Below are 25,406 nucleotides of genomic sequence, written 5' to 3' on the forward strand. Positions count from 1 at the left end.
ATTATTAATGGCTACACATTATGTCTTGCTATTGTTGGATATTTACTGTTTTACTTTATGTGTATATAACTTTTTAAAATAAAGCATGTGTGTGTGTGTGTGTGTGTGGCTGGACTAGGGTGAGGTAACTGAAGTGCCTGGGATGTAAAATTTAAGGAGGTGCCCATGCTCAGGCATGCAATACTGCACCTGCTATGTCACTTTCCTTACTCTAGTCCCTATACCTGTAGTGTGTGTGTGTTTCCTTTTAAATTACTCCTTAGCCTGGCATTAAGGTCCTTTGAAATCTCATGTAACTCTGTAAAATATGAAAACCACCAAATTGTATACTTTAATAGGGAGACTGTTATGGCATGTTATATGACTATTAAAGCTGCTAGAAGCCAGGGTGAGATTACTGGTTTCACAATGTGATTACTGGTTCAAAGTACATTAAGATTCATATTGCTCTTGATATTAAGTACTGTACTAGAATGTATCTCGGAAGGATTCCATTGAAGTTTTTTTTAAAGCATAATTTTGATATGACATTTTACATAATGGCATTTTACAAAGATTACGGAGGCAATAAGGCAGTTAGGAGGCTATCACAATAGTATGCCCCAACTATAGTCCTAGTGTTACTTTAGAAATTCCACAGGTCTGACTTCTCACATTTGGGTAACCAGGTCAGAATACTCTGTTTTTAGACAGTTACACCTTCATGCATTCAGCTTCTATACTCAATCATCATAGAAATAACAACAAGGCCCTTCATATTGAGACCATGTTCCTAACAGATGAGCCCTCTGTGTCACCAGGGATCTTATGAATGAAGAGCGATGGGCTACTGCTGTACAAGCCAAGTTCCCAGCTTTAGGGTTAAGTTAAAATTCTATTATTTGGGGACAAGTAGCATCAGAATTTGCCTACTAACAAGAGTTTTTATACAAAACCAAATGGAAAAATATCTGGGCTGGTCTGTTGTGTATAAAATTTTCCTAGGGGGCACTTTTTAGAAATCACTAAATGGAAAATCACCAGCCTGGAGCTTAGCGAGGTCTGGTTCCTGAGTCATTAGCAGGCAGATGGAGTTCTCTCAATCTTGCATGGTTAGGGGAAAGATTGGAGGGCGACGGATCAGAAAGAGCAGGTTTGGGTAGGATAGAGCAGCATGGATAGAGATTGTTGGAAAGAAGCCAAAATCATCTTCAAAGCTCTTGCAACAACTTTCCTTTGGCTACCTTAGAAAATAACGTGTCTTCCTGAGGCAGAATAGAAAGAAGCCGTCCCTGCCAATTAGGGCTGGCTGATTTATTATTCAGCACCTACTAATTGGAAGTACGTGAAGCTACAATATTAAAGTTAACGTTTCTTTTGTGGCTTTCTGCCCACTCACTCTTCTCAAGTTTTGCTAAATTACCAGCTTGAAACTTGCTTCTCTGATAAGGACTCCCTTTCTGAAGACTGAATATCTTCTGTGTGTTCTGGATCAAGCTCATCACGGCTCCCTAGCCTGCAGAAATGCTGGCTTTTGGAGAAAGGCTTGCTGAACCACACTCAATGCGAACACACACACACACACACACACACACACACACACACACACACAGTGCGAACACACACATACACCTCGCACCTAGGGTGGGGCTCCCAGACAGCCCCAGGCGCTACAAACCACCAAACCCAAACCTCCGAAACGTGTTCTGCAACAAGATTGCAAAGTAATTTCTCCTATAGGCACCTTCCCAAGAGCAAAGTGCGCTTAAAGGTACCTGTTCTCAATACGATTCCTACAAATTAAGGACCGGATATTTTTGTCAAATTCCCGAAGAGCTCGATACTGGGTTTGGACCACAGACAAACCCATCCCTCCGGGCTCTGAAACAAAACAAACACTTCTTCCCAGGCTGCTTATTTGTAGGATGCCCGTTACTTTTGCTAAAGCTGTCGCACCTCCAAGGGCCCCAGCGACTGGCTTGGTCTCTTACGCCACGTGGGGAGTGGGCCAAACCCTCGGAGGGTTAAAAATCCCGCCCCGCTAGGACCCAGCGGAAGCGTCTCGGCGGCGCTCGGACGGTGCGGGGGCGCACTAGCCAATCAGAAGCCGCCTTTGCGTGGCCCTCAGCCAGCCGGCCGGGCCCCCGGGGCCTGCCGCTCGGGATATTTAAAGGCGCGCGGCGGCGCCGCGTCGTCGCGGTCCTCGGGCCCGGGTCAGCGGAGCGCAGCGCTATGGCCGGCTGCCTCGTGCTCAACAACGGCGCCAAGATGCCCCTCGTGGGGCTGGGCACCTGGAAGGTAGGTGCCGTGGGGGCGCGTCCTGCGGCTCTTCGCGGGCTCCGTGCAGCCTGTGGCGGGGAGGGACCGGAGGGACCTTCAACGGTCTCCGCCGCGGACGGAGGGAGGCCTCGGGCCTGCGCGGCCCGAGGCGGGCGGGCCGGGGGCCTTGCGGAGGCCCCCTCTGCAGACATTTGGTGGGTTCGCTGGAAGGGACCGAAGGGAAGGGAAGGGAGGGGACAGGGGGCCTCCCGCGCCCCCGCCGCTCCGGCCTCGGGGGCAGGAGGCGCGGAGACGGAGCGGGAGCAGCTGCGGGACGCCGAGCGCCGGCGCTCCTCTCCCGCGGGCACTGGTTGCGCCGCCCCTTTGTTTTTCTTCAGTGTGTCTGTAATCGTTTCCGTTTTGCCCTCGGGAATTAGCATCTCTGCTCCGGGCGAGCGGGAGGCTGCAGGTAATTAAATTAGGCGGCTCCGGTTTGCCCGGGACGCGCCCATCCCCGCGTCCCCGGGCGCGCGGCGCTGAGCCCCTCCGGCCGGGCGGGGCACCCGGGGGTGTCCTGGGGACTCTGCAGAAAATCTGGGCGCGGTGGTTACCGGCCCGTGGAAAACTGTTCGCCGGCATCAGTGTTAAAACGGGATCCGGACACCTGAGCACCCCTGAAATCGCTGCACTCACAGCGCCCCTAAGAAACGGTTATCCGAAAATGAGGGGGCACAGAAGGTGGTATTGTGGGCACATGGGCAAAACCCAGTATTTTAAAGCCGTTTATAAATAAGGTAGTTTCAGGTATTATATATTACATTCTACAGCTAGGACCCAGGTTTTCCCGTGAACTTTGGGTATGAGCCTGGGCATTGGATAGTTACACACAGACAAGGAAAGAAAAGACGGGATTGAGTTGCAGCCCTGGGGTGGTTTGAAATAGAACAGGGGGTGGCGCTTACCCCTACCCTAAAACTCCAGTTGAAAATTAGTAAATATAAGGTGGACAAGAACAGGGTCCTAGAGTGTCCTCACACACAAAAAGCATTTCTTGGCCAAAGTGATCAGAATATTAGTAATTCTGTGTTTCCTTAAAAAAGGCCCCGTGGTGGCTCCAAGGGTATGATTGAATTATGACCATGACACTGAGTTAAATTCCACCTGTTGCAGGTGGTTCTCCCAGAACAGACGTGAAAGACGCTGTCTTAGCAACACCAGATTACAGTTTCTGTAATAACGATGCAGCCCACAGACATACACATGGAACTGGAGCAAAAGTTCAGAGTCGTCCTTCGCCCTACTAGGTGGGGTGCACACCAAGATTTTTATTTTGTTTCATGTTTGCAGAAAGTGCGGTCCTGACCTTAGGCCGGTCATTTGAAAATCACTACTCTAGGGTAAATGAGGAGAAGTTGATAAAAGAGGGCTTAACACCCTGAAAATCTGTATATTTATTTAAAATAACACAAAATGTGTACATTTAGCTTAAGCTCATTGAGGCCTGGTGTAGTGCCTGTGTTCACAGCTATTTCCAGTGCTTCCCCCAGTGCCTGGTAAATGGCAGGTACCCAGAAGATAGGCGCCGAATTGAAAAGAAAAGTAAGATAACTTTAGATTTGGGGGGATGAGGAGATGAGGTTTGTACTGAATTGTTTAGAGACGTGATTGGGGGCAGGGACAGTGAAATATAAAGGGTATAAATAGAGGCTTGGAGTGGGTTTCCTTGTTTTAAGTACAAAAGTTTTATGGGTGGTGGCTGAATACCTTTTCCACCTTTGTGTGCACAAGCTCCTTCACAGATGCTGACAAAAGGCAGGTGGCCTACATACCACTTGTTTATCTTTGTGAGAAGCAGGGTGACTGCAAGTGTGTGCAGCTCCTTGTTCTCATGTCGTGGGGATGTGGGGGACCATTCAGACTGTTCTCTGGGTCTGCACTCTTCTGGTTCAAAGGAATGGAGAGCCGACTTAACTGAAGCAGACAAAAAAGATGTTTGAGGTGGGGATTCATTGACCTACAAAATGACCTCAGGTGTACCAGGTTCAAGGATATAAATGTAACCCTCGTCTGACCCTCAATCCCACTTTACTTTGGCAGCTCCTGGCTCAGATCCTTCCAGCATGGTGACCACAACAGAATGAAATGTTGTCTTGGTGCCAATTTGAGGCCAAAGATTGAATCTTATGGGTGGGGCTTGCTTGCGTGGTCACGTCTCTGCCCCTGTACCAGTCCCTGGCAGATAGATGTAGTGTGTGACTAGGCCGGGCCAGAGAAATGTGTCCACCCTTCTGCCCAGGGTTGGGAGCTATACGGTGCTGGGCTGGCACAGTACAGGGCTCTGCAGGGAAAATCAGGGTTCCATTAAGTCTGAAGGAAGTTAAATGCATGCTGGATGCTGGGTGGTTTCCCCCACCTGGGTCTCTGACTTGTTCTCATTCTTGGGAAGGGGTGTGGTCTGTTCTCACTGCTCACATCAGCGACAGCTGTGCCCAGGATGCCACAGAGGGGCTGAGGTAGTTACTGTCTATGGCTCTGCTCTGTTCCTTGAGCTATGAAGGGTGGGGAAGGCTGCAGGTGCAGCTTCGTAGGTCCTCCGTGGAAATAGGAGATTGCCAGATGGTCTGAAGATGTTCCTTGGTTTAACACCTGTTGGCATCGCCGCCTGCCTCCCTGCTCCCTCCATGGTGGCAAGCTCAGGCTGCTAGCTCAGGTCACGCTCTCATTCCCATGGCCCCCTCTTCTGCCCCCCTCGCCTGTTTACCACAGCCGATGTCAAAACAGCAGATGTGTGCAGCTGCGATGGCCCTGGGGAGTTTTCCTTTTCGTTCCTTTCTACCCCGGCTCTCCAGAGGAATTCGCTCTAGTCATTCAACAGGTGGCTGCACACACGTTTATTTTTCGCCTCTCTGGTCTGAGCAGATGGAGTAAGTGTCCATGCAGTCCATCTGCATGAAGCTTAATGGCTATGCAGGCACTTCTCCTCAGCAGCCGGGCTCCCCACACCTGCCCTGGTCACTCAATGGTTTGGGCACAGCCAGCCGTTTAGCTTCTTTGTAGCTGTGACCACAAACCATGCGGTGATCTTCCAAGATTCTGATAGAGAGTTGACATCCAGGCCTTTGACTCTGTATCAGTAATGTTCTCGACTGTGATAAACTCCCAGAACTGCTTTAGAATAAAGGATTGCCGATATCTGAATCCATGCACAAAAAAGAGAAAGTAAAACACAGGCGTTTGCTGAACTCTGAAACCATATGGAAATTTGGGTAAACATTTACAGTGCGTTTTGAAATATTTTGAGCTATTTGAAGGAAGTGGTATCCCTACTGTCTTGGGAACCTAATAGATTCAGACAGTGGGGGATTTTTATACAGTGGTTTGTAAATGGACAGATGTGAAGAAACAAGGAAGCGGATGTCTTTGCACATCTTTTTAAGGTGTCCGATGCTGCTGTTAAGTCAGCTTATCGGAAAATGGAGCAAGGTGGCATTGTCCTGGTTCCGTCTGAGGGCAGCGAGTCCCTGAGGAGTGGCCGGCTCCCACTGTCCTCCTTCCTGGGTGGTGTGCAGACTATGTCTCCTGTTGCATTTGGGGTTTTAACGCCATGCCTTCTCTTTCCTTTCCCTTCAGTCCCCTCCGGGCAAAGTGACGGAGGCTGTGAAGGTGGCGATTGACGTCGGGTACCGCCACATTGACTGTGCCCACGTGTACCAGAACGAGAACGAGGTGGGGGTGGCCATCCAGGAGAAGCTCAAGGAGCAGGCGGTGAAGCGCGAAGACCTCTTCATCGTCAGCAAGGTGCCGCTTGGGGGCCGCGGGGCAGGGTTCTCGGTCACGGTTATCCGTGGGTGGCGGCGACAGCTTAGGAGCCACTGTCATACTCGGGGGCCTCTGAATACAGCTACAGTTATCACCCAGGGCACAACTCCTCCTGGAGAAACGTGGTGACGTGAGGCCATGAGGGCTCCAGAGCTCGCCCGTGGCTGCCTATTGGATGGTCAGGCCTCCTGGACCCATTGGGTAGAGCCCCTTGCTGATGAGGCTAAGGTCGTGGGTTGGTGCTTTCTTTCCAGGGACTTATCTTTGAGAGTGGAACTTGGTTCCCACCTACAGACTGGATCTCCACTGCTGGCCACTGTCTTTTACCTGGAGGCTGTTGGTACCCAGGGGACACCTGGTGGGAGGGTGAGGCTGGCTCTGAGAGACCAGCCTCGTAGGAAAATAGCCCTGAGAAGCCGCCTGTGGGGCTTAGGGCTGGTGCCGAGCTGTCCATTCTGTTTTATGCCTGTGGTTCGGTCCTTCTGAGAGGTATTCTTGACCTGATTATCTTACCTTCCTTTGGGAAGTTAGGACCCACGCTGTGAGTGGAATCTCCTTCGCCATGATGTATAGCATCACAGAGACATGGGTGGGTTATGGTGAGAGGAAAGCAAATTGTTCAGCTTCAAACCATTTGGCTGCCAGCCAGGAAACACCTTCCTGTGTGGCAGCGATATGATGTGTTCTCTCACTGGCTTCAGCTGTGGTCCACGTACCATGAGAAAAACATGGTGAAAGGAGCCTGCAAGAAGACACTCAGCGACCTGAAGCTGGACTACCTGGACCTCTACCTTATCCACTGGCCCGTCAGCTTCAAGGTACGGGCGCAGGGCTCAGGTGTAGCCTGCAGCATGTTGGGCCTCTTTTATTAGTAGGTTGTGAGAGGGTGCACACTCTGTGTGTGTCATTACTGCTCAAGGTTCAGTCCCTAGGCCAGCAGCAGTGACATCACCTGGAGGCTTGTTAGAAATCAGTCTCAGGCCCCACCCAGGGCTTCTGAATACAAACCCCGGTGACTCGGCTCCACATTACAGAGTCTGAGGAGCCCTACACTGGGTCTGTTGGCGATTGTGTAATTTACAACTTTATCACAGCAATCGTGGCTAAGGTGACATTTCTGTGCACAGCCACGTGTGTCATCAGCTATCCCCACCCCACCCAGAGGCACATACACACATGCACATTCATGTGCTGCCCCTGTGTATGTGTGTATATTCCTGCATTCCACACACATGCAGCATCCTGGGGAGGCTTGGTGAGTATTTATCGGCAGTGCGACGTACAGAAGGAGTCTAGCATTATTATGTCCTTTGCCTTCATTCCAGCGATGGGCTCAGTTTTCTGCTCTGTCAGCCAGATGGACAGTGTGGGTTTTACCCTATTTTAGCTCTTTTTTATTGTGCTTCAGGGTTTCAAGGCCTGGCTTTTATCTTTTGTGTTTCATGATAAACCAGCGAGGCTTGGTGAGGTGATGGTTCTGTAGGCTGGTGATCCGGCCAGGATGTGGCCCCATGAGCCCCGGTCTCGAGTCCTTCCACCACCGCATGCTCCAGTCCATGGCGGGGTTCATCTCGCTGACCGAGAATTACCCATCTCCATCTGTTAGCTCCGACCCATTTGATAGAACAAGTGTCTGGGGCTTCAGGAGTTGTCTGCCTATTTCTTTTTCACGTGGACACAGATACGCCCTTGATGATCTTCTAAAAACCAGCCAGCTGTCCTAGTTTAGAGTATTTTTAGAACTTTGCTTTCAAAGCTGCAACCCCCTCAGCACGTGTGAAGGGCTGTTACTGATCGTTTGTGTTTTGATTGTAATGACAGCCCGGGAACGAGTTTTTCCCACTGGACGGGAAAGGCAATGTGATTGCCTCTAACACCGAGTTTTTGGACACGTGGGAGGTAAGGCTGTCTCTGATGTGACTCTCTTCTCAGTGCTGGCTTCCTCCTGTCCTTGTGAGTGGACAACTGTGGGTTCTGCCACTTCCTGCGCTGCATGTTGATCTGCCTCTGTTTTTGTTCTTCCTGCCTTAGTAAAGCCAGCCTGGCTTCTGTCTGGTGTCTCTTGGCTCCTCAGAGGGCTGACTGGCACTGAGTAGGTCAGGCAGGGCTGGTTTAAAAGATGCTTCTGACCCTGTCCTTCGGGGCACATGGCAGGCACCAGCAGACCCTCTTTTGTTTATAGGCCATGGAAGAGCTGGTGGATGAGGGGCTGGTGAAAGCTATTGGGATCTCCAACTTCAACCATCTCCAGATCGAGAAGATCTTAAACAAACCTGGCTTGAAGTATAAGCCAGCAGTTAACCAGGTAAGTGTCCAGCAGGGAGGCTGGTGGGCATGGTGGACTTTCTGTGCCCTCTGGTCCTGGCAGTTACTGCTTGTTCATGTCACCCAGGGAGCAACCAGGAGGCAAGTTTCTGAGCACTGAATCCTCATTGATGATTCAGAATGACAGTGGCACACCTGGGGGTGAAACTTGCAGGAGCCTGGCTCGTGATGGCTCAGGGTCTCACAGATTAGCACCCTGTAGACTCAGATCCTCAGACCTGTCACAGTTGATAAATGGCCAAAGCCAGAAAAAACCCTTAGGGCTCATGGCCTCGGTATGTCGGTAACAAGGTTATTGTTAATGTCGAGGACACTAGCTGGGAAACGTAGACGTTGTTACGGCTTATCTGGGAGACAGGACATTGGTTACACAATTTCCTATCGGATGAGGCAGGGCCTTGGTGTGGGGAACCTTCCCTGTGTGTGCCGGTGCCATCACCTGTGCCCAGGGCTGCACCAGCCTTCTGTTTGCATTTGCAGATCGAGGTCCACCCATACCTCACTCAGGAGAAGTTAATCCAGTATTGCCAGTCCAAAGGCATTGTGGTGACAGCCTACAGTCCCCTCGGCTCTCCCGACAGGCCCTGGTGAGTTTCTGTGGGGTCATGATTTCTTTTCAGTTGGTGAAAATTAGAAATGGCTAAAGAGAAAATTTTCGCACCAAGGAAATTCACCATCAGTGGCTCCGGGATGAATTTGCAAACCTTCCCAGGAGCCTCTTTGTTGGGTTTTCTGGTTGGTGTTTCTAGTAGCAAGAGGCCGGCTCTTTTTCCCCAGAGGGTTGGGAGTTTGTAACCAAGCTTCGCATCGGGAGGGGACTGGCCCTTCGAGGGTTGGGTGCCAGCTGCCTTGAGTGGCGGCACCAGTGGTTGCTCACACAGGCCGTCTTTGTTTCCAGGGCCAAGCCTGAGGACCCTTCCCTACTGGAGGACCCCAGGATCAAAGCCATAGCTGACAAGTACAAGAAAACCACAGCCCAGGTACGCAGTTTCCAGGTGCTTGTGACCATTCCCAGAACTTCTGCATTCATGGTGGTCCCAGTGAGCTAAGTGGAAGGTGACCCAGCCAGTGAGGCCCTCCAAGAAGTGTGGCTTGGGGTCCTGGAGTGTGTAGTAGGCAGGCACCAACTGGGGCGTTAGAAGACTGCCGTGTGGTCCGGGAGTAACAGCGTCTGCCCTGCTGCCTTCCCGGCCGCTGCGGAGCGAGCAGTTGCCACTGTGGGTGCAAGCGCATCTCTGAACTAGAAAAACTCGTTATCAGCTGCACGGGAACCTGCCTCCCTCCCAAGTGGGAGGAGGAGTTCCTGATCCTTGAGCAGTGGGTCTCCGTGGGGGTAGGACACCTGGGAGACACAGCGCCTGGCGTGCTGGCTGAGGGCAGGGCTCTGGGGGCAGGTCTGGAGTGCCACCTCCCTGCTGTGGGATGTGACCCTAACGTCTCTGGGCCCTGGTTTTCTCCTGTGGAGTTGTGGGATTTCCCCCATCTGGTTATGGATACTTAGGATTAAGTGAGATAATGACAGCTCTTGGTGTACATATACTTGACTCGGCACATCTCTTCACAGGTGCTGATTCGGTTCCCCATGCAGAGGAATTTGGTCGTGATCCCCAAGTCTGTGACGCCTGAACGCATCACTGAGAACTTTCAGGTAAGGTCCCGGCTGGTCGCCCTTGTTACCTCAGTGGAGAAGGGGATGGGGGAGGACTCTTTATAGGGTCTCACCCTGTCCCTGGAGTGTTTGTGGGTCCCCTATCCTCTGTCAGGTCTCGGTCAGGGAGCCAACCTCAGTAAGCTGCAGTGAACACACCTAGGACAGTGGCTCCTCCTGGGTGGAAGCACCGTTTTGGGGTGGGTCCTGTGCCCCAGTCAACCCTCTGGACATGCACAGTCCTGTGAGGCTCCTCTGTGACACTGTCTGGGTTTGCATCAGGGCTTTATTAGTTACCTCAGTTTTCCCATCTGTAAAATAATACCTATTTCAAGGGTTGTCATGAAGATTAAATAAGATACATTTAAGGGCTTCACACAGAATGCTTGGTACCCTAGTAAGTGCTCGGGAAACTGCTGTGCTGATGGTGAGTCTTTGGTCTGCCAGGACCCTACAGGCCATTCCTGCCCACCCCCTGCCAATCCTACCCACCTCTCTGCCAGGACTCCACCCTGCAGTGGGCCGAGCATCATGGCTGGCACCAGGGCACCACCAGGTGTTCTGTGTGGGCCCAGGGAGCATCCCCAGAGCAGATCAGCCTGCCTCGTGTCACCCCCTCCCTGCTTCTCACACTGGTGATGGGGTTTGGGGGAGAATTGCTGCTCCAAGAGGGTTCGGATGCCCGTGAGCCTCTGCACTCGCTGAACAAAGAGGCTCCACCAGGGCCACGCCAGCCTCACCTGAGCTTTGGTTTCGAGCAGGTGTTTCCACAGCGAGCAGCTGACTTTGCTCACTGGCCAGAGGCTGTGGCTGGAACATGTGCTGTTGGTCACCTGGGAGACCAGGGCGAGGCCTAGGGAGGGGAGGGGACTTACTGTGCCATAGGGGAGCATTTTCTTCTTACTACAGATGTTCTGACTATTTGATAAAGTGGTAAAACAGCGACCACTGGGAACATATATCATGCTGGAAACATATATCATCCTTTGTTTCATATTTTAGATTTTCAAGGTGTTAGAAAAGCAATATTTTGAACTGACTAATCTCATAGTGCTGACATTTTATTTTCACCTTGTACTGTGTAGTCCTTGCACATTTTTGCACAGCTGTGATCAGAGTCTGCAGCAGACTTTCTTGCACATTCTGTGATCACCTGCCGCCGAGGGCTCTCCCGGTGTGTGCCTGGCCCTTCTGGTCTCACCCGGCGCCGCTTAGCACCTGCCTGGTGCCCTCCATGCTGGCCACATCTCCCCTGCAGACTGTGGTCTTCCTGCAGATGGCTCTCCTGACACCCTCTGCTCTCTCTGTCAAACCTTATTTGGCACCACAGGCCTGCCTCAGATCCTTTGACCACAGCCCTGTTCCCCAGCTGGATTCATTCTGATTTCTCTGGGCGTCCCGACTGCTGTGTGCAGTGCCTTCATACAGGATGCAGTTAATTCCTCCTTGCATTATAGCTGTTGTGTTTCCTGTGCTTCATTGTAAACGGTGGCAGGCGTGCCTTACCCACCACCGTGTTCCCTGGTGCTGAGCACAGCAGGAGGGCTTAGCAGTGGTCTTAAAATGAACTGAATGGGAGGCTCTGGAAGGAAAGGACTGTTTTCGATATTTCATGTACTACTCAGCTGAAACTTGTGCCTCCTCTGAATAGTGAGACAGTCAACTTCCCTGAGTTCAGTCTCCCCGTCTCCCTGCGCCACCCAGGGCAACGTCTCATCAGCGGTCCTGCACCGAGCTGCTGGGACAGCCCGGGTTTGAGCTTTACTTGCAGAACTCATTGGACATTTTTTCCCTCTAGGTCTTTGACTTTGAACTGAGCAGCGAGGACATGACCACTTTACTTAGCTACAACAGGAACTGGAGGGTCTGTGCCTTAGTGAGGTGAGTGGGTCCCAGGGGAGTACCAGATGCTGCAGGACGAGAGCGTGACTCCTGAAGGCCGGAGCATCCAAGTGCTGCTGTCACGGCCGTTCTCACTTGGACGCATGTCCTTGCATTCTCATGCACGTGCAGCCAGAAACGGTTCATCCTTGTCAGCTGAGCTGCCCACAGCCGCAGGGAAGATGCCAAGACATGTGCTCTTGTATCTTCTCTTCCTGGCCCAGGTGCATTGTGGGCCCGACCTGCAGTAACCCCAGATTCTGGCATTTAATTTCCAAGTCTTACTGTAGGTGAAAACCAGAGGATCCCAGGTGACTTCTGTCCCACCTTCCTGGAAGAATTTGCCTATGACCCTATCTGATAATGATGCTGATAAAAGGGGCTAAGTGGGAAGACTGTGGTGCTCGCGCCCGAGATCATCCCAGCTCTGACACTTACTCTGAGGAGGTCACTCGACCCCTCTGACTGGCAGTGTCCCCTGCAGGCCTCCAGCTGCACATTTGCTGCTCCTTGTAGTCCCTCTGACTTGTCGTTTGGACTCTGAGGGAGGTAATAAGGGAGGCTGTTAGTTTTCTTTCCTGCCCATACAATAACTAAAGTTTAAAACTCACTTGTGCTTTCAGAAAGAAACATCCCATTTTCCAGGAGACACTAAGAACCTCCTCTCGCTATTTTCGTTGTCTGATCTCTGCCGGTCCCTACTCTGTCTCCTTACTAGTTAGTTACTATTCTGCACAAACTACAAGCATTCCCTGAGCCAGGGTGGGGTGCTAGCTTTCTCCTTCCAGCCTCTGTGCGCTCTCTGTCCAGTCCAGGGTTTGCCCCACTGGTGGCGTTCACCCCCCAGGCAGATGTCCACCAGGTGGCATCTTGTACAGTAACCCTCCCGTCTTCGGGTGTAAACAGGCTTGTGAGCGTGCTGCTGTCCCATCAGGGCCTCAAACTCAAACTAGGCCACGGAGTTTATCACCGGCAGCCTGAACCACGGCCCTTTCTGATGTCCCTGTCTGCGTTCAGGCTATTTAATCTTTAGACATTGAAACCATTCTTGGATCTAGTGGTCCAGAGAGAAGAAAAGTGAATCTTTGGCCAACTTACAGCAGTTCTGTGGGAATCTGCATGTCATCCATTCAGTTTCCTTTCCACCCCTGACATGCATACTGAAGCGCTCGGGTCTGACAGACCAGTGGTTCTGTTTGGCCCCTTTACATTTAGACTTCCTCCACTCTCCAGTGCTGCTCTGGGAACCGCTGTCAGATCATTTGGTGGGCTACCGATGTTTAGTGGGGATGTTTAGGGTCTGAATAGGAGGGAGAGGCTGTCCCCAATATTCCCAGGTCACCCAGGGAGCTTTTTGCAAGCATCTGTACACATGCACACATATGCACATTACCTCTGGCGATTATTGTGGCATTTGGCTTCTGTTGTTAATGGCAGTGTTACAGACCTCAGGTTTGATAGGATGCAATAAAAGGCAGACCACAGCGAACTTTTGAATGGTTCTGAATATTTGCATAAGAGTTATATGCCCAGGCTGGGTTCACCCTCGGCCTTTCACACGGCCCAGCCAGTCTTTCTAACATTATTGCCATTATGTTCCCAACACAAGCCACTGGCCCTGCCTAGTGGGACTGGGCTGGCAAACACACCTGCAACTCTCAATTTCCAGATTGATGCCCAGCCAGTTCCCTCCCCTATTTCCTTTATCGAATCCTCAGCTACTCCACTGGGCCCACTTTAGCTCCCACTGATGCCAGGAGGCCCCTGGAGGTGGTGGTACCCCTCTCTCCATGTACTTGGAGCACTTTCTGTGTCACATACTCAGATTCCTAACATCTCTTATGTTGTTCTCACCCTCTTAATGTTTAAGACAATAAGATGCTCTCCTGTCCTGCCCCCTAGACTGAGTTACCAGGAGGCAGGAGTCATGTCTTGCTGCCCTGGATGCCCCAGGCACAGTGCTAGGCACACAGGGAGGAGGGGGCATCCATCTTGCGTGGGCCAGTTCATGAAAGCCCAAGGCAGAGGAGCCTGGAGGGTGGGCGGCTGCCCTCAGGTGCGGACCCACGACCTGCAGCTCAGAACTGACTTGTTGCCTCACAGGCCTTTATTTCTACCTGGAATGAGACACTTGCCATTTCTGTCTTTTTGTAACTTACTATGGTTGAAATCTCTTCTTGAAAAACTTATGTGTTCCTCTTTTCTCTTGACAGCTGTGCCCACCACAAGAATTATCCCTTCAAGGAAGAGTTTTGAGCGGTGGGTGCCTGCCACTCCCCAGGCGACCTGCCACCGTCCTCCCTGCCTCAGTCTTCCCGTATATAGTATAGTAGGTCATGTCCCTTAGGGCAGGGCAGCCACCTGCAGTGCCCAGGGAGGGCGTGGCCAGCCTGGCATTGGATCAAAAGAGCAGTCTCAGTAGATTAGAGATCTCTTCCAGTTTTCTTTGCCTTTCTTGTCCAGCTCCCAGGGAAAGTACCCTTTTCTGACTAAGCTGAGTCTACAAGTGAAAATTAGTGCCACTAACAATTGGATTTTGGCTGCTCGGAACTGTAATCCTTTCAGCCATATTTCTCCTTGCCTCAAATAAAAAGCACTTTTGTGAGCTTGATGCTGTTCGTTTTGGTTTGGTTTGTTGAAATGATTCACCACCTTCTGTCCCACTCGACCTTCATCCCATTAATCCCCACAAAGCAGACCATGCACCTCTGCAACAGGAATGAGGCTTGGCACCTTTTCTTTTGGTGGGGACCCTTAACCCCGTCTTACCCCGTCTTTCGCCTATTTAGCTTTAGGTTGATGGGTTTCATCTGGCTGCACATTGGAGTCAGCTGGGGAGCTGTAAATGCTAGTGATGTCCGGGCCTCGCCCCTGGGATGATCTAATTAGTCCCATCCCAAGGTGAGAGCCAGGATGTAAAACCTGTTTGTGATTTCACAAATGACTTGATTGTTGCTCCCACCTGTGAACGCCAAATTCCTGTTTACTAAGCAGCACTACTCACAGGAACTGCTAGACTAGAGGGAAGAAAAGCATCAATAATTTGTACCTGTCTTTGCTCAGGCTGCCACCAAATAACAAATTCATTTCTCAGTTCTGGAGACGAAGTGATCAGGGTGCCAGCATGGTCCGGTTCCAGGGAGGGCCCACTTCCTGGCTTGTGGACGGCTGCCTTCTCACTGTCTGTGTGACAAGGATGGCTGCTTTCAATAGGGTTACAGAAGTAATGCCCCCCTCCTTTTCACCTTCTTTTACTTTTACAAATGTTGCTTGTTTTTATTAATGTTTCCTTACTCAGAATTAAATCGACAAAGGCCGAATTAAAGGAAAAGGCTGGGGTAGTCCAGTGTTGACCTCACATTTCATAGACAAAGTGCTTCGTTGCTCACTTTACTGTATGACCACAGCCCCTAATGATTAGGTGGCCTTAACTGCTGGGCAGGTTATCCATGTGTAAGTGGCTTCCAGGCCTCACCCAGGGATGACAGAGCACCAGGCCCCTGAGTAGCTGGAGTGGAGCCAGGTGGTGGACCCAGAGCCCCACAGCTCATTGCCTGGCAGCCCTGCTGGTATGGTGGACCAGTTTCTCCAGGGTAGGCAGGTCCCACCTTATCCCAAGTTCACCTGCAAACCTTCTTCAGGCACCCTCTAAATAACCAAGAGCAGACTGGTTTTATTATGTCAAATCTACTGCGACCTAGACCCTACCTCTGCTTCGCAGTTTGTCCAGAATTGGCTTAAACACACTTTGGGGAAATGTTGAGTTAGCCCTTAGTAAGTCTTTTTTTAAGTCAGCTGCCTGCCTTCTAGATCCCTGAGTAAAAACATTAAAGCAAGACTTGAAAAATCAGCCAGAAGCACCAAGGCCCTGAGCCAGCCCACCCTGCTTTCTTGCAGAGACTCTGAGACGGTATCTGGGAGCCAGGCCCCAGGACGGGGAGGGGCACAGTCAAGGCCTGTGGGAGTGTGTGTGGCAGGCAGTGGCCCTAGGAGCAGGTGGGGCCTGGCATGTTGGTGACCCGTGGCAGGAGGCAGCCGCGGGTGAGGCTGTGGCTCGGCGGGGCCAGCTTCACGCCAGCGCTGACAGTTGATCTGAGCTGGAGCAGAGAGAAACCAGAGGGTCTCCATGGGTGGAGACCGCTTTCCCCTTGGACAGTCCGTTCCTTCCCTTTGTAGAAATAAAATCCCCATAGCTTCTGGGGCAGGTTCCAAGCCAGCCTCAGGGCTCAGGTGGAGTCCCTGTGATGAATGAAGTGAAATATAAAATACACCCATTTGGAACAGTTGGAATTCTACCAAACAAAGTTCCAGCCGAGAACTGTTAAGATAACGAGGCCAACTGAAAGACGGAGCTAAGTTTTATTAAATCGCAGGGGCAGTTAAAACCTGCTCTTGAAAAATCTCCCAAAATGATGCAGGAGGCTTCATTTAACACAGCGCAGGTTCCCCAGGGGCGATTCCACACTGAGGCCTCTCCCCACCGAGTCCCCTTGGTTTCAGGGCCGTGTCGGAGGCTCCGGCTAACAGGAGCCTTCTCCGGCCCCTGGCAGTGCCCAGGCAGGAGACACACAACCCAGGCAGGCTTCCTAGAGGGACTAAGGGGACTCTTCCTAGGGGGACTGTCTTTGGAAGGTCGTGGCTCTTTGGGATCCAGCTTCAGGTGGCACCTAGTCTTTGGTCCTTTGAAGGCATTTTCTAGCTTGGTCTCCAGTATCTCGACCCTTCCTGTCTATCTCGGGTTCGGCTTCTCAGGTCCTCCTCCAGCCCAACACCCAGCTTAGCTGGAGGGTGCCCCAGTACCTGTTTTCTTTGCCCTTCTGTCTACAGAGCCTGGCACAGCGCCTGGGCACAGAATAGGCTCCCAGTGTCATTTGCATGAACTAGCGAGTGAATGAATGAAGAGCTTCTCTTACAATGACTGACTAGTAAAACCTCCTAGTATGAAATCAGTGCATTTCAGACCCAAAGAAGGGGTGCTCAGTTCTGAATAGTGGCCTAAAATACATGAAATGGTGGCAAAGGGTGGTGTAGCTATAGACTGACCGAGTCTTCTCTGCAGCTCTACTCCTGATCATGACTCAGGAGAAATATTTACCCCACCAGCCTTCATTTCCTCAGTCTCTAAAATGCCTGCCTCCCAGCGATCACGGGGATTAAAGGAGATCATAAATGCAAAACCCCTACCCCAGGCCTTGCACACAGCACTCAGGACGTGCTGGCCATTATTGCTGATATTGTTAATACCGTTGTTATAACCAAATTTCAGCAACAGAAGCGAACGCATCCGTTTGCAGAACGTGGCCCAGGGAGGAGCTATGGCCTCGGAGGGCTCTTTGCTCTGCAGGAACAGTGCTTTCTCCATGGCCTGGACTTTGTCCAGCCTCCTGCACAGGAAGGGCAGCTCCTGATACATTTATCAGTGAGCAGCATACTTAACCTTGAGGATTGTGCTCCTGGCACAAGACGTGCCCTGAAGAAAATAATGCCTGTGTGTTTGTGAGAAGCATTCCTTTCACACTGATGGATGGACTCAGAGTATTAAGAGGGCAACTAATCCCTTGTTTCCCTAATCCAGTGTTTTCCAGTTAATTTTTGGCAGCAGACACCTTTCTCCAAAACAAATCCTACGCGGATCCTCAATATATACCCAGAGACAGAGCTGCAGTGGCTTAAGGGGGAGGAATCTCAGAACCAAGCCTGTCAGTCCCCTACATGCAGCCCCTCAACAATGAGGGCCTGGAACACAGTTTCAAAGCCTTGGCATCCAACCCTCAGTTGTTTGTTTTTTAAAACCTAAAAATCTTTCTTTCTTTCACATAGTTTTTGGAGTTTGGGAATTCTGGAGTGACTTAGCTGGCTGGGTCTGAATGGGAGTCTCTCATGAGGTAGCGGTAATATGATAACTGGGAATCGTCATGCAAAGGCTGGATTGGGCTGGCAGACTTGACTCCAAGGTGGCACCCTCAGTCTCAGGCCACTGGTACTGCGTGTTGGCAGGAGGCCTCAGTTCCTACCACATGTGCCTTTCATAGAGCTGCTGGAGCATTCATGACAGTGGCTGTGCCTCCCTGAGTGAGTGATCCAAGAGAACACCAAGTGGAAGCTATGACATCCTCATGATCTAACCTCAGAAGTCACACACCATCATGTCCTCAACAGATTAGCCCTACTCACTGGGACACCAAGGAGGCTGGTTACCACAGTTTGCAAACCTAGAGCTACACACTGTTCAGAAAGCATTTCAGAACCACAGACATGCAAACGATATTTCAAAAGGATATATGTTTAGCCCTCGCTGGGTGGCTCAGTTGGTTGGGACATCATCTGTACACCAAAAGGTTTCAGGTTCAATTCCTGGTCAGGGCACATACCTAGGTTTTGAGTTCAGTCCCCAATTGAGGCTCGTAGGGAATGCAACCAATAGATGTTTCCCTCACATCAATGTTTCTCTCTCTCTCTTTCTCTCCCCCCATTCCTCTCTCTCTGAAAAAATCAATGAAAGTATATCCTCAAGTGAGGATTAAAAAAAAAGATGTATGTTTGGATTGGCATGCTTAGCCAAGCAACACTTTGGTTTTACAATAACAAAAAACTCTGAGGGTCGGAGAAGTGAAGTGACCAGCCAAGCTCACAGAGCAATTTAAGGAGAAATTTAAAGTCTCTGGATTCTAGCCTTTACATCATAATATTATTAACAATGACATTTCATTATAATAAAAATTATAGTGACTTACATATGTATACAACTTCACGCCCAGGTGATCAAGGTTAAATCGAGAGTGATAGGTCATATTGATAGTACGTGCTCTTGACATGATGTGATGAGAATGGCAATTTACCTCTATGATCTTCCCCAAACCCCAAAACCCAGTCAATCACGAGAAAACATCAGATTTGAAGGACATTCTACAAAACACCAGACCAATATCAATACTCCTCAAAACTGTCAAGGTTGTCAAAGTCATAAGTCTGAGAAGCCATCACAACCAGGAGGAGCCCAGGGAGACATGATCACTAAATGGATGGGATCCTGGGCCAGGAAAAAGGTAAAAACTAAGGACATTGGAATAGTCTAGACTTTATTTTTTATTTTTTAGAAGAGTTTATTTGAGCCAAACTGACGAGAGTATGCCGGAAGCAAGATCTCAAATGCTCCCTGGAATAGTCTGGACTTTAGCTAATAATAATTTATCAGTATTGGTTCACTAATCATGCCAAGTGTATCATACCAACGTAATCTATTAATAATGGAAACTAGGTGTGGCGCACATCAGAACCCTGTACCATCTTTGAAATTTTCTGCAAATCTAAAACTATTCAAAAATAAAATGCCTATTAAGAGAAAACTTTATAAAACACTCAGAACCGTTTTTCTAAACAAAATACAAGTCTGCCTAGACTACTCACTTGCTTTCAAAATGCTCACTCTTAGCGCAAGCCAACAAAAGCATTAGCAATGGTGCAGGTCTGAATGGCCTGATCGCTAATCCTATATGTAGAGAAGACATATTTCCAAGCCACGTGGGACACATATGAAAACCAGTGACATGCTCGGCCAAACTGCTTTCCTCAACAAACTTCAATGAACTGATGTCTTAGGGATTATATTCTCTGACCACAATTAAATAAAATTATAAAATATTAACAAACAATTAACTAGACGCTGTCCACTTTCCCACATATACATATGGAAATTAAAAAAAAACATACAATCAATTTAAGGGTTAAAAAAAATAACAGCAAACATTATATACAGTACTTTTAATTATAAATTATGTCCCAAGTAATATTTTATGAGTTGGATATATATATACATCTTTTTAAATTTTTTTAGAACTATGTTTTTATTGATTTCAGAGAGAGGGAGAGAGAGAAACATCAATGAGAGAGAGTCATCAGTTGGCAGCCTCCTGCACGCCCCCCTCTGGTATAGACCCCTCAACCCCAGGCATATGCCCCGACCCAGGAATCGAACCATGACCTCCGGGTTCATGAGTCAACGCTCAACCACTGAGCCACATCAGCCTTGCCGACATATATTTTTAATCCTCTAGAGAACCCTTTGAGGCTGTTTCTATTATCATCTCCTTTGCAGAGGAAGAAGCTGGGGCATGTAGAGGGTGATGATGGGCCCAAGGTTATGGAAAGTGGTAGAGGTGGGTCTGCAGGTGGGCAGCCTGGCTCCAGGGTCTGCGCTCTCTCTCGTAGGCTGCCTGCTGCTCTAAAGTGGAAAACATCTGAGGAGTGGTAAAAGTAGGACGTATCAAAACTTCTGGAAGGCAGCCAAAGCAATGCTTAGGAGTCTTATCACTTACAGAGTCCTAGAACCATTAACTAAGCTAAATAACTAGCTAAAAACCTTGCCACGCAGAAAATGCCGGACCCAGGTGGCTCCATGAGAGGACTGTTAAGTATTGCGACATTCTAGCTACAGACAGTGCCAGTCCTAACGTGCTCTTCCAGAAAACAGAACAAGAGGGACCACTTGCAGGATCATCTCATGCAGCCAGCACAACTTTGCTACTAAAATTGCTGGGAGAGTTCAACAAAGGAAAATTACAGACCAGGCTCACTGAAGAACATTCATGCAAAAACCCACAGGGAAATATACTTAGTCACATTCAGTAATGTCTAAAACGGTGATCGGTGTGGTTTTATCACAGAAATGCAATGCTGATTTAATATTAAAAATTTGTTAATGTCATCTGCCATATTAATAAATTAAAGGTGTATGGATGCGTGTATTCTCACGCAGTCCCAACTACAGCCGTGGGCCCAAAGCGAAAGTTTCAAAACAGGATGCCGAGGCGAGGAAAGCTCATCACAGAAAAGTACATACAGGGAGACCCTACTTCTATCACACTTAAAATAGGCAAAACTAACTAACATATAATCACAGGTCATAAAACTGTAAAGAGCAAGAGAATGACTTATTCAAAATTCAAGGGTGGGAGTTGGCAATAGCAGAACAACACACGATCTGATTTAAAAATGGGCAGGGGACTTTAATAGACGTTTTTCCAAAGCCATACAAATAGCCAACAAGTACATGGAAAACTGCTCAACACCACTAATCATCAGGGAGGTAGAAATAAAAACCACAGCGAGCTGTCACCTCCTGCCTGTTAGAACGGTTATTATGAAAAAGACAGGAGCTAAGTGCTGGCCAGGCTGTGTGGAAGGGGGAGCCCTGGGCACCGCTGGGAAGGCAGGCGGGTGCAGCCCCTGTGGGGAACAGGATGGGGGCCTCCAAAAATTAAAAATAGAGCCAAGACATGGAAACAACCTGAGTGTCCATCGATGGACGGATGAGTAAAGAAACTGTGATAATGGAATATTATTCAGCCATAAGAAGGGAGGAAATCCTGCCATTTGCGACAACATGGATGGACCTTGAGGGCAATTAGGCCAAGTTAAATGAGCCAGACAGGGGAAGACAAATAATATGTGATTTCACTTATATGTGGAATCTAAAAACATTGAACTCATAGAAAGTAGAGTGGTGGCTATCGGGGGCTAAGGAGTGGGGGAAAAGGGAAGACACTGACCAAAGGGCACGAACATCCTGTTACAGAAAGAATATCTCATGTACGGCGTGTGACCATAGTTAGCAATACTGTATTGTTGACTTGAAAGTTGCTAAGAGAGTGGCACGGCTGAAATGCTCTCACCACAGCAACAAGATGGCCATTATGTGAGGGGAAGGAGGTGTTAACTAACCTGATTGTGGTTAAACATTTCCCGATGTATGTGTATCAGATCATGGCCTCGCACGCCTTAAGCTTACACAGTGTCATATGTGAATGATATCTCAATAAACCCGGGGCACAGATCAGGGGAAATGCAGACTAAGGTACCCTCTCTCACACACACGCACACGCACACACACACTCACACACACACACACGGGTGAAGTTGGGATGAGATTTGGGATGAGGGAGGGACATGCAAAGGACTTCTAAGGTACCACTTATTTCTTAACCTGGGTTCTGAGAAAATGTGTGTTTGTTTGATTTCACTCCTTTAAATGGTATACACAGGTATTATGCACTTTTCTATATGTATGATCTATTTCGTAATAAAAAATAAACATTTGCCAAATACACAAAGGATCTCATTGATCCTCATAAGAGTCCTGCAAGACGCAGGCATCATGATCCTGTTTTACAGATGGTGACGGTACATCAGACAAAGGTCACAGGTAATGCCAAGTATCTCACAGCTACTCAGTGGTTCCACCTCTCATGCTGTGACCCTTCCACTGAACCCCAGGGAAACGAACTTTTATGACTATTCCTGCTGCTATCTGATGGAGATACAGAGAATTTAGAGTGCCCAACTGCATGTTACTGAGCAAGAAAAGTCTGGTTTCTTTGACCAGAGCCATCTTTGTACAGCGTCAGAAATATAGTCAACAATATTGTAATAACTATGTATGGGGCCAGGTGGGTACTAAGCTTATTGGGGAACACTTTGTAAAGTATATGATTATCTAACCACTATGTTGTATATCTGAAACTAGTGCCAAATAACAGTGAATGTAAACTATGATTGAAAAGTAAATTTTTTTTAAAAGTTAAAAAAAAAAATCAACATTGTCTTCTACTTTCCCTGGCTTTCTCTGCTGTATAGATAAGATTCACTGTGATAAGCAAAGAATGTCAGAGTTGCAAGCCAGGCAAAGCTGTAGTGGTGTTAGGAAATGAAAGGGGCGGTCAGACCAGAGACAGCAGGCTTTAGAAGAGAATTCTCAGGGTCTCAGTACCTATTAGACAGCCAGGCCCCAGGATGGGAGGGGGAGCCTCAGGGCCCAGGACAGAAGTCAGGTACATTTTGGCAGGACTGGAGCACAGGGTCAAAAGGGACCAGAAAGGGCGCATTTGCTACAGGAAACAGTCCTGGTGACTCAGCACAGCAGGGAGGATAGGAGGACCCGGGCCGAGCAAGGACAAGGTCGGGCAGAGTGGAAGATGCTGTGAGCACACGGCCCCTGTGCGGTCCCACTGGGCCTGTACCAGCCTGCCCGGGCGGGCTCTGGGCACCCAGGACAGTTGTCACCATGAGTCAGCAAGTTTCCATGAGAATGTGGCTCTGGCAGGGCTCTCGAAGGTCGTGTGTTCCCAGCTCTCCTTGTGTAGGAGGCGGTGACTCTGATACAGCCGGCCAGCCAACTGGTGGAGCAGCAGGGGTTAGATTTGGTGTCTCTGGATGTTTTCTATAGGTCACCTGCACCGGTGTCACCTCAGTCTGGGTACATCATCATGGAAACCAAAAATCGTCAAGTTGTGACCCATCTAGGCAGGAGACTAGGCTGCCATTCCAGTGGGAAGCCAGGGGCCCAGCCTGCGTTTCTGAGGAGCCTGGATTTGTACCCCAAGCTGCAGGGCAAGAAGGGCCGGGCAGGTCTCTTCTCCCTCCCCTCCTGCCTCAACCAGAGCAAAGTGTTTTGCATCTGCTTTGTTTGTTGGAATTGTTTGTATGATTTCATTTGGGGGGGGGGGGGGAGTTCTGATCCTTAAAAAAATGCTTCAGAAAAATTCAGATCAATCAATGGAGAACCGAGGGATCTCGTGGGGCCCTCTCTGCTCGTTTCCCACACTTCAGGACCTTTCAGCGAGCATTCCTGGAGCTCTAGTTACACATTCAGCTTGTGGAACATGCTAGGGCCACAGAAAAGAGGGTCAGGCCTCAGGGCGCAGGTACTACCGATTGATTCCTAGGTGTCACCTGGAAGCAGTCCCCTTAGAAACAGTGTTACGAATGATACCTCAACGTGCCCATTCCAGGCACTATGTTCCTACCATCCTATTTAATGGCACCTCATTTCTTGGATGTCCTGGAGAAGGGCACCTGTGGGGTGTTAGCTTCCTGCCACTGTAACAGGCATGATCTATGTGCACATGGGTAGCTCTAGTTCAAAAGCTTTCCCAGTTATTCTGTACAGGGTAACATACGGCAATAACCTCATCACGGGCCAGTGAGGAAGGACAGAACAAGGCATCCTAGTTGGATGTTCCTAAGTTGGGCACAGCTTAGGATGTGACATACACCCTGTGGGCTCCTGGCACTACCTGGAGGGCAGGTGATGTTTCTAAGAATCAGAAGGCAACTGAAAGGTTAGGTAACAAGAAATGCTTAAGGAGGAAGCATGTGAGAGTGAATTGAGAGGCCGGCTATCTGCAGAATTCTTCCCAGGACCTAGCACGGGCTCCCTCCGATTACATGATTAAAATGCAGCTTGCCTAGGAGGGGGTTTATATAAACAGCTGGTCGCTGGCCCCGGCCCTGGCCTGCCAGCCTCACCACAACATTCCCGACTGTGCCTCAGTGGTCTGGGTGGTCTTGACGCTCGAAGGGACTAGGCACCCTCTGGGCACTGAGGCCAAGCGAAGGAGGCAGAAGGAACCTGGTTGGTCTGGTCCATTCTGTGTGAACAGAAGGGCGTCTCCCACACAGTCCTTTTCAGCCTAAGGAAGCTTCTAGGATAGTACTTGTTGCCCCCTGCTGGCCACACCTGAGTGGATGCTAACGTTTCACTAATGCTCCGTGATTTGTGGGGCGCCCTTGCTTACTGCTGGGCCGGGAACCTTCCTAGTAATAATAACCACCCTACTATGGCCAGAACTATCAGTAGAAGGCTTATAAAAATATGTCAGGCACTGTATTAAGCATTTTACATATACGATCTGATTTAATCCTCAAAGCGATTTTGTGAGATAGGTATTATTATTACTCCCTCTACAGAGGAGAAACTGAGTCACAGAGCAGTTATATGACCTGTGCAAAGTATATGCTGGTAAATGGCAGGGCTGGGATTCGAACCCCACATCCCTAGACTTCAAAGTCTGCATCCTGAGCCACTGTGCAAGTTCGTGTCCCTGGCGGGCTGTATCTTGTGTGGGCCACGTTCGGTTGGCCCCCCATCTCCTGGCAACCTCGCACCTCATCCTCTCCTCCACTTCTTGTGCCAATTACCAAACCTACTACCATTTCCAGACTATTTCTCTTTTCCCCCTTGATCTTCACGCAAACGTTCACCCTAGGGAAGGGGTTCTTAAAGTGGGGTCCGCAGGAGACCCGGATAGAATGCAAGAGGTCTGTGAACTTGGACAGGAAGGAATTTACATTCTACTGTGAACAGAGTGAACAGGGATGGCGTGCCTTTGTCACTGAGAGAAATCACAGGTGTTTCTATGCCATGTTAGCACTGTTACAGATATCTCAAAATATTGTGTATGCTCATTGCTGCTTTGAAATTATGATAGTTATTAAGCCTGTCACTAGACCTGTTATTAAATCATTAATAAAAAGCATATATATTGCTATGTCACAGATTTTTTTTCAATATTTTGATAGCACTCTTTCAAAATGATCGAATTCCTTCGTAATCTTGTGCATTTTATTCTATGCATTTAAAACGTTTCTTCTTAGAAGGGATCCAGAGGTTTCTGCAGCCTGCCAAAGTGGTCCTGGCATGAGAATGATGAGAACCGGC

At 49.3% G+C, this 25,406-nt stretch overlaps 1 protein-coding gene across 1 annotated transcript; it reads left to right on the forward strand.

Moving 5' to 3' along the window:
- Positions 1-1,954: 1,954 nt before the first annotated feature.
- AKR1B1 (aldo-keto reductase family 1 member B) lies at positions 1,955-14,522 on the forward strand. Its single transcript, XM_081147993.1, has 10 exons — positions 1,955-2,277; positions 5,869-6,036; positions 6,759-6,875; positions 7,879-7,956; positions 8,240-8,362; positions 8,863-8,969; positions 9,281-9,362; positions 9,947-10,030; positions 11,829-11,911; positions 14,125-14,522. The coding sequence occupies exons 1-10, from the start codon at positions 2,212-2,214 to the stop codon at positions 14,165-14,167; spliced, it is 951 nt and encodes a 316-aa protein (XP_081004119.1). The 5' UTR covers positions 1,955-2,211; the 3' UTR covers positions 14,168-14,522.
- Positions 14,523-25,406: the final 10,884 nt, after the last annotated feature.

Source organism: Miniopterus schreibersii, assembly GCF_964146895.1.
Source record: "Miniopterus schreibersii genome assembly, chromosome: 9".
NCBI classification, from domain to species: Eukaryota; Metazoa; Chordata; class Mammalia; order Chiroptera; family Miniopteridae; genus Miniopterus; species Miniopterus schreibersii.

Bases quoted from the DNA above. Each gene is read 5' to 3' on its own strand.
- AKR1B1 (XM_081147993.1), top strand. From the start codon at position 2,212: ATGGCCGGCTGCCTCGTGCTCAACAACGGCGCCAAGATGCCCCTCGTG. The intron at 8,363-8,862 runs GTAAGTGTCCAG...TTGCATTTGCAG, and splicing joins ATAAGCCAGCAGTTAACCAG to ATCGAGGTCCACCCATACCT. The intron at 8,970-9,280 runs GTGAGTTTCTGT...CTTTGTTTCCAG, and splicing joins GGCTCTCCCGACAGGCCCTG to GGCCAAGCCTGAGGACCCTT.